At 32.7% G+C, this 9,641-nt stretch overlaps 1 protein-coding gene across 1 annotated transcript; it reads right to left on the minus strand.

Annotated features, from left to right (window-relative positions):
* Positions 1-1,756: 1,756 nt before the first annotated feature.
* Positions 1,757-4,965, minus strand: LOC106765709 (protein NRT1/ PTR FAMILY 4.3). The gene is made up of 5 exons (XM_014650414.2): positions 4,526-4,965; positions 4,221-4,438; positions 3,450-3,890; positions 2,938-3,044; positions 1,757-2,754 (listed from the first exon to the last, which is right to left on the minus strand). The coding sequence occupies exons 1-5, from the start codon at positions 4,653-4,655 to the stop codon at positions 1,896-1,898; spliced, it is 1,755 nt and encodes a 584-aa protein (XP_014505900.1). The 5' UTR covers positions 4,656-4,965; the 3' UTR covers positions 1,757-1,895.
* Positions 4,966-9,641: the final 4,676 nt, after the last annotated feature.

A 9,641-nucleotide genomic window follows, 5' to 3' on the forward strand; every position in this document is an offset into this window, starting at 1 on the left:
GTAGCACGAATCACTAACAACCCTAACTTTGCAACTTAATTTGGGAACAACAACCATAAATCACTTTGCTTTCAGGATGAATCAACAATTCAATTTAACACGTCAACCAAAACTGTGCAACTCATCAATTTTTTGTCAGCTGGACGACTCTGTCGTTAATCTTTTTAACGCCATAAGCAAAAAGAACTAACGTGCACCGTTTTTGCAAAAAGTGGATGATAGTGAACTTTTGAAAAAAAAGGAGAACAACTTTGAACACCCTACAAACCGAGGGATTGAATCAGGACTTTTAACTTGTCATGTATTAATTCAGTCTGCTTGTCCCGTTAGTTTGTTGGATTGGGCATTGAATATCAATGTTTTTTGTTTTTGACTTTTTTAAGTCTATCTTTAAAACTTTGATTCAATTTAGTCTCTCAATTTGTGAAATGCATTGATTTAGTCATTTTTAACAAAATTTAGTAAAGTTTATTTAACGTTTTAAATATGTTTTTCAGCTAAAACTAAAGCAAAATTGTATCAAATGCATCAATAATTAAAATGTTATCATAAAACACATTTGAAACATGAAATAAACTTAACAAAGTTTGATTAAAAAAAATCAAATTATACATTTTTAAAATTAAAAGATTAAACTAGACTAAAATTTTGAAGATAAAATAACCCATATTTTAACTAAAAATTAAAGGATAAAAAACATACTTAACCCAAAACAAATTAACTAGAACCAAGCTAGCCACTCCAACTTTTCTTTTTTAAATTTCTCTCTCTATATATTAAACATATAATAAATTCATTTTAACTTTTAATTGATTCATTAATATTAATAATATAATGTATTAAAATAATTATTTAAATGATTTTATTATAATTAATAATTTATAAGTAATTTAATTTATTATGATTTTTTACACCTTTTCATGGCATAGTAGACGGCAAAGACACTTTTCTTACATTAGCTATTTATTTTTACAGTTTTTGATAATTTATTACAACATATTAATAAATTCAATATTAATAAATTCCGATATACATTAAAGAAAGATAAAATTACGAAAAGTAAAAAATAAAGTGGAACTGAATGAGTTAATTATAACGTTAATGGCATTAAAATTTTGACAATAAGTTCCTATTGAGATTAAAATTGTGTATTTTTTTAAATCTTGAAAACCAATGATATGAAAGTAGGAAGTTTTACAGAAAGGATGGATGATGGAGAAAAGAATGATAAATTTGAGACGAAAGTGGGCTGGGTGCCATTTTTGTTGGGGGTAAGTGGGGAATCTGTTCATCTTTTAGCCAACAATATTTTTATGTAACTATTGTCCTACGAGGATGCCATTTTAAATGTTTCTGCCCTCAACAGTAAAACATGTCTCAGACATGTCTCAATACACAACCCTACATCATTGTAAAATAGAACAACACCATCCACAACTTCCTCTCTCAACTATAATTTCACCCACAACAACTCATAAATTTACATATATTCAAAATTTATCAACTAAATGCTCTTTCACATCGATATTTCACAACTCTTCGGAACAACATGGATATGCCCCAGCATCTCATCGTCTACTTTGAAATATTTCTTTTGGACTCTCTGTCAAATTACGGTTCACTATCTCTTTATTGTTTTCGACGTTTGTTTGTCAAAATACACTCTTTCACTTGAGCTTTGGTTAAAAATTTCTTAATCGGTTGAGTTATTCATCGGCATGTCAAATTTCAAGAGTAATAATAAGCTTGTGAAATATGATACTAAGGCATTTTCATATATAATTCTTTACAGTAACTGTAAATTTGAAGAGTATACAAGGAGAATTGTGGATAACTTTATGTATATATATATATAGAGAGAGAGAGAGCTAGGAAAAAAAGAGTAAATTAAGTTTCTAGGGAATATTGTCATCTTCTTCTACGTATGGATTGATTTCCTTGGCATTAGTTTGGGACAGGGAAGGAGCATGAGAATAACGTTTGGACCAAAATAGATAGTTGAGGAAGTTGAGGAAACTCAAGACAGCCAGTAGCCAGTAGAAAAGGTCGAGCCTGTCCTGGTTAAGGTTGTTGTAGTGAAGCCAACCACCATTTGAAGAAGTCGAGGTGATCTTGTTCACCAAGGTAACCAAAACTGTGCTCAAATAAAACCCAAATGAATAAGAGCAATATGTGATGGCTGTCAAGAATGCTTGCATCCCTTTCAAAGACTGTTTGTAAAAGAACTCAAGGAGACCAATGGCTGTAAACATCTCTGACAATCCAAATATTAAGAATTGTGGGGTTATCCAAAAAATGGACAAGGTCTCGTTATGCTTCACAGCTGCATCCCTTCTCTTTTTCTCCATCAGACCAGCTGCAACCATAGAAAAGGTAGCCAGAAAAAGACCAAAACCTATTCGCCGCAAAGGTGAGATTCCAGACTCATGACCGGTGAATTTTCTGGCAAATGGGACAAAGAAGGTGTCGTAGAGAGGGACTAAAACGATGAGCAAAATGTAGGGAATGGACTGAAGCGACGCGGGAGGGATGCTAAAGGATTTGGTGAGATGGGTGTCCATGGCCCTCCCTTGTTGGACTGAAAATGTCTGCAGTTGTGCTAAGATCGTGTTGAAAACGATGGTGCACGAGAAAATGGGAATAACCGATAGCAATATCTTCACTTGCTCAACTTGCCCAACACTGCATAATCTCCAAGCGCTTTCCTTTGTGTCTGTCCCCTCTTGGACTTTGATACAAGCCTTGTCCAAGAACCTGATAGTGCGAGTACAAAATTTGTTATAAAATTGATCAGCAAAGATGCATGTACTGGCAGAAATTTGGATGAAGAGTCTGAATCTCGAGGTTTATAAAGCTTTTTTGTTTGAAAAAATAGGGTTCACAAGATGATGACATGAAAAAAAGAAAAGAAAACCAATAGAAGCAACATTAAAGTACCTGAATTTATCAGAGAGAAGAGAACCGGTATTGTTTTGGCTTCCGTAAAACATTTGTGGGTTCGATGGTCGAGCCAGCTTTCTTTTCAAAATTGCAGCCACAAGTACCTAAGACGAGATCAAGGTAAAAACTTGATTGTTTTAGTTTAAGAGTCCAACAGACCAGCCAACATGACAGACATTATTACTTAACAACATTCCCGTACATGCACAACTTACTATGAACAACCCAATATAATAAACAAACAACTGTACATGTTACAAAGATTTTCAGAAAATCAAAATGGTGACTTTTGGGATCATTTAACTTAACTTAAACGAACATATATTCTGAGTGGATTAGACTGTTTTTAGGTCCCTGTGTTTTGAGAAAAATCTCAACAAATACATTATGAGATGTAGATAACAAGCAATAAGTAAACCTGTATCTAGTGTTGCTACAGTAATGATGAATATGATAAATGGATATTATATTATATGAGTGAAAATAGTGGAATGGTTTAAGATGGGTACTTGAGCAATAGGGGTTAAAATACTGCCTTGTGGGGGCTTGTTCCTGTAATAGAGAGTGCCACATATGAGGCTTATGAGTCCCATTGCCATTACAGCAGCGGATACACCAAAGCCCACGTCCATTCCCGAATGAGTTTGAACCCAAACAAGAATGGTTAGGCTGACCAGTTCTCCCAGAGAGAATGCAAAATACGCTGCATTGAAGTAAGTGGAGAGTCTCTTTAACTGCTTGGGATTGTCTTGGTCGAACTGGTCTCCTCCGTAGGCAACCATGTTGGGCTTCACACAGCCACTCCCCAAAGCCACCAAGTACAGCGCCACAAAGAATATCGCCGCCTTGAAGCCCTTTGCTTCCACGCAGTGTTCTCCGTCAGTTAACAGATTGCACGGCGCTGGCTTCAACTGAGGAACGTGAGCTTGGACCGATAGCAGAATGAAACCCTGTAAAAATATAATATTTTCAGCAGAGGCTCTGAAGGAACAAGACAAGTACAGATGTGCCAAACAAGAGTCCAACAAAACTAATATTTTTAAAGAAAAAAAGAATTGAAAATGAGTAGTTGAAGATTCCACGTGAAACGATGGGTGAGAAAATCTGATTTGAAAGGCAAGAAACGCCATAGATGTCCAGCTGTGACAGTGGGGGTCAGGAGCAACACATAGAGTACGGAGTACAGACAGAAAAGAAAGAAAGTCGATGATAAAGTGCGTGTGGCTATGGTGAGAGAGAGAAAGAGAAAGAGAGGAGAAGAGAAGAAGGTATTGACTTACAGAAAGTTCCAGAAAACCAAAGATGAGCATTGTCCAGAAGCTGCCGAGGTGGGAGTCGGAGAGATAGCCTCCGAGGAGAGCGAGGAGAAAGATAGTCCCAACAAAGTTGGTGACGACGTTGGCGGCCTTGGAGAGAGGGAAGTGCATGTCATTGGTGACATAAGTTATGAGGTTGTTTCCCACAGCTGCTATTGCCATTATCTCAAATGCTTGCAACCCTGGCGTAGACAGAGATATATATACTTAAAACCATGCATTCATGGAGAAGGGTTATGAAGAAAGAGAGAAAGAGAGAGAGAAGTTACCAAGAATAAAAGAAGCGGGAATGATTCCACCGTGTTTGGCAGGATTAGAGGGTCTGCCTCTCCAATCGAGAGTGGAAGATTCTGGCTGTGCATGACGAGGTTGTTCTTGAGAAACTTTAGCTGTCTCCATAGTATAGTTGTTGTTGTTGTTGATGTGTGGAAGAGAGTGGAAGATTGTTTTATAGTGGTTGAGGAGAGGTCTGCAGAAGAAGATGTGTTGTCTTTTGTGAGGAAAAAGAAAAGAAAAAGCAAAGATCCATTTGCCACTAACTTACCCATATCCGATGCTTTCAGTTCTCATTCTTTCTTCATTCAGTTCACACCACAAACATTTTTGCTTTCTGCGGGACCCACTCCTCCTATTCTATCCTATCAAACCTTTAAACAACATCTAAGCTCTCCTGTCTCACTTTCCTCTCTGCGGGCCCACCACCCTCTCTTCTAAATTCAATATATTCTACTTTTTTTTATACTTTTCTATTATCATTAATATTGTGTTATTATGTTTTATATATATCCAAAGACATATAAATACTGTAACCACAGATCGATTATATATCAGCTCATGTCAAGATAATATAAATAGCACGAGATAAATTAATTATTTTTATTTATTATCTCATTTATTATATGTAATTGATTCACTTAAGTGTTAGAATCTTGAGAAGAGAAATACTTTTAAAAAAATGAGTAATTTTGAAATTAGAAACATTTTATAATTAATATTGTATTTTCATCCTTGGCTTCTTACTATTTATCTTAAATATTTTAAAAAGAATTAAATTAGATATATGTTTGCATTGAGTTGATTGTTGTGAATTTGAGTATCCTTTGAGAGTTGTTACCAAAAGACCACTCTTCCTATGTATTGGGTGTAGGGGAATCCCTTTTCAGTTCTCTGTTTGGTTTTCGGCCTAAGAAGGAAGTATATACACAAAATATTACTATATTATTCACTTCTATTTATTTATAGATAACCTCTTAAGTTCGATACTGTTTATGAATTAACACTTGCTTAATTATATTTTAATCATGTCTAGTATTGTTTATTAACTGTTCATGATCGAGGTTTAATTATTTTGAAAATATTTTGATGTTTTATGAGAGTGCAGCATTTTGTCAAAGACATTCAGAAGACTTAACCAAAAAGTTGTTGTACAAGGTTAAAACCAGCAATACTTAAAAGACAAAAAATATATTTAAATATATTATTATTATTATTTAACATTTATTGTAATTTTTGTGATGGTTAGGGATGATGTTATGGAGGGTTGAAAATAATATGAAGAATGTATAGTTAAACTGAAGAAATGATAAATTAACTGTAAAAAGGAATGTGGAATTGTCCATATGAGGTTGACTTTAGTGTTGTAATCTGACCCACATTCATTTGATTGAATTGAGAGGAAACATTTTACTTTTTCTTAACAACACTCATTTCCACTTTTCAATATGCCCTTCATACTTTCTACCTTTCACCTCTTACCATACTTCAAATTACTTTTTAACCAACAATATATTCAAATTTATATTATCTATGCTTAAAATTATACCTTACAAATTAAAACACATAATTTTTTATTTTTTATTTCTATTCAAAAGACATTTTCCGAGTTCAGAATGAAGTTGTTAACAACCCTGGGATTCGAATCTCACGACCAATTATGAACGAGGTTTGTTTGGTGTGTTACAATATAATAGGACAAAAAGACAATTTCAAAAGGTTGTCTCTGCTTAATCATTTATGAACAAAATGATGCTCACATTTTCTGATCATATATATCCTTTTTCTTTTATAGAAACCATAGGACACACTTTTAGTCCATATCACATTAATGAAACAAAAATCCATTGCAATTTCATATACATAAGTAAATAAAGGCCATTAAGAATTTGGATTATACGTGGAAAGTTGTGGATTGAAAGAGTGAAATTTTTATTTTGTTACTTAAAATCATACAACTCTTTCACATTCTAGAAAATAAATGTAGTATTCAACACTATGTTAGTTTAACCATTGCACGTAATGTGTGATTTCAGTGATGTTTACACTAAAATAACAATAATAGAGTTCAAAGAGAAAACAAGCATAATTTTAAAAAAAAAAAATTACTCTAAAAAAAGAGAAAAAAATGTTATTTTGTTTAGCAGTTTCAAAGACAAAAAGGTTATTATAAAAAAAGTAAAGTGTCCTTTTTCAAAGTGTGCATCAATATACCTCCAATAATACGTGTTTTTTTGTTTGAAGTCAAAATACCACAATTTCCAGGAACTGGTTCTATTGGTGCAAATTATAAAGGTGAAGTAGAATGATGAGGTTAAAAGAACTTTAAGAATTAAACAAAATATATTTAATTAATGATGTATATAGTATATATATTTCAGAAGGAGAAAAGCAGAAAAATAAAAATATTAATTTTTTATGCACGCACATTATTCTTCAAATATGCATGTATATACTTAAAAAAGAATTATGAATAAAATATAAATATTTATATTAATGCAAAAAGATGTTTTGATAGGAAAGTGGGAGACAAGTGGAGACACAGCACATGCATCCATTTACCATTCACCCTTCGCATTATAAACTATAAATTACTTTCTACATTTTACTTATTTTCTAACATTAAACATAAATTTGCAGTGAAGAAAAGTTGGATAAAATATTAGGTAGGGTTTTTTATTTCTCATTGAAGAAGGAAAAAGCAGAATCCCTTTCTGAATTGAAAGAAATATTGGGTGGAAAAAGTTTAAGTCGGTTATATATATTTTTGGGTTTTTGCTGATGTCTTTATCTTCTTATTTTCCATTCATACCAAACTTTTTCAATTAAATTATGTTATTTTATCTGAAAGTCAATAAAGGCTATTTGCCCTTTCCTTCTTTCTGTCCATTAAAAACCATAATGAACAAGACGGCAATTCCTTTTCTGCACATCAACCCTAAACCAACAAAAAACTGTGAATATAATAATCATTAAAAAACTAATAAAAGAAATAATTACCAACAATATCATTTTTATTTGACCTGAAATAAGTAACTTATAATACCGTATTGGAAATTCTATTACACTTTTGAAAAATATAAAATAAAAGAAGGAATTTGAAGTGGAAACATACAGTATATCTACATTCAACTTTCGTATAATTGTTTTTATGGGTGGTATAACTATCCCTATCCACTCGTGTACATTTGCGACATAAAAAAAAACATATATATATATATATATATATATATATATATATATATATATAGAGAGAGAGAGAGAGAGAGAGAGAGAGAGAGAGAGAGAGAGAGAGAGAGAGAGAGTAGCGATGGACATGTGGTGTAAGAGAATGATGTATTGAACAAGTTGCTTTATGGATTGAAAAGATTGAGTAAGGTTTGGCCAATCCATCAGACTGTATACATGGAGGCGTAGGCTAATTAAGCAAAATAAAATATTTGAAAAAATGTTTTACGTAAAGTATTTATAATAAGAAACTTATTTGATAGTACACGTGAGTATAGTAATCAATTATTGAAATGATATATATTTTTACAAGTAAACAATTGAAAGATGCAATAAAAGATAAATGGTTGCAGTTTGATTGATTTAAATCATATATAGGAAATAATTGATAAAAGGAAATATAGAGTGAGTGGTGGAGATTAGGTAGTTTGAATGAAGTGGTGAATTTGAAGTTGAAATGTTGTGAGATTAAGGAGGCAATGCATTGGCATTATTTAATGTGTGTCGGTGCATTACATGATACAATTATATTTCATTTCCAAAGCTTCACTTTACATAACTTATTAGGTTAGCTTTCACCCATATCAACCCACTCAGCCTAACCCTCTTTTTCAACTCATTGACTCACTGTATACATGCATAGCATAGCATAGCATATATATGTTTATTTCTGAGTCATTAGTTGTGGGCTTGTGCGTAGTTTGTGGTGCAAATTTCAATGCCTCCAAATTAAAATTCATTCGGTTTGATATTTCTCTTTCTTTCTTTCTTTGTTCGTTCGTGCGTGCATATAAACATGTTGATGTTAATGAAGTCAACTCAAAGGAACATTGAATTGGATGCAATCCCTTGAACCAGGTTTTGTCAAAGCACAACTCATAAATAGTGAAAAGGAGGAATGGGATAATGTTATGATATGATATAATATAATTAATATGATGGATGGATGTGTGTGTTGTTGGTTGGTCGGTTAATGGGTCATCCTTTTCTTCTTCTTCTAGGACTCATCACTACCTAACATATTTTCTGCCTTCACACACTTACCATACCATTGAAGTGTGAGTGGGTATGAGAGTGAGGTGTCACTTTTTCTCATTTGACCTTTTTTTTTCTCTTTTCTTTTCTGCGTGATTTCTTGAAATAAAACGTCAACATATTTGCCTTATTCGGCTTGTGAGCTCTGAATTCAACATGTGAATTCCTATGACCACAAAACTGGCTGGCTACACGGTAAACCTACCCCCTTTGCTAATCAACATCGGTTTAATTTACTTATAATCAGCTCATAATGATAATGATTCACTTCATATACAGCATCATAACATAACCCCTCGTTCTCAAATACATCACCGCCATTATTTTTCACCTTCCTGTTTTCTATGCCACTTCCGCCATTTAAACAAACAACGTTTACGTATTTTCTTGCAAAGCAGGGACAATACGTTATTTATCACAGGGGTTGTCGCATCATCTCAACTTAAACCGCACACCATGAAACATAGTGGACGCCACATTAAGAGAACTGTTGGTTTTAACGTATAAGAGGCAAAAGAATAAAAGGAAAACTGATATCTTTTATTGAGCATAAGCATAAATATTTATACTACATAATTTGTAACTGACTTTTAAAAAATATATACTAAACTAATTAATTTAAATAATGCCTAAAATTCTCCTAAAAAATAGAATATGAATATATTTTTATTTAACAGTTTTGATTCTTTCAACCAAATGCTTGTTTGAGTCACAAAATTCCAATAAGAACTTTAACCTTGATCCTTCCCTTCCTATAGATAATCTTCCAAGCATCACGTTTCCGTGCAAAATTTACTATGAAATTAATATGGAATTTTGATTGATTACGTCTATAAATACTACATTCGT

Source organism: Vigna radiata, chromosome 7, assembly GCF_000741045.1.
Source record: "Vigna radiata var. radiata cultivar VC1973A chromosome 7, Vradiata_ver6, whole genome shotgun sequence".
Classification (NCBI taxonomy): Eukaryota; Viridiplantae; Streptophyta; class Magnoliopsida; order Fabales; family Fabaceae; genus Vigna; species Vigna radiata.

Bases quoted from the DNA above. Each gene is read 5' to 3' on its own strand.
- LOC106765709 (XM_014650414.2), bottom strand. From the start codon at position 4,655: ATGGAGACAGCTAAAGTTTCTCAAGAACAACCTCGTCATGCACAGCCA. The intron at 3,891-4,220 runs GTAAGTCAATAC...ATATTTTTACAG, and splicing joins TTGGTTTTCTGGAACTTTCT to GGTTTCATTCTGCTATCGGT. The intron at 2,755-2,937 runs GTACTTTAATGT...TCGCACTATCAG, and splicing joins CTTCTCTCTGATAAATTCAG to GTTCTTGGACAAGGCTTGTA.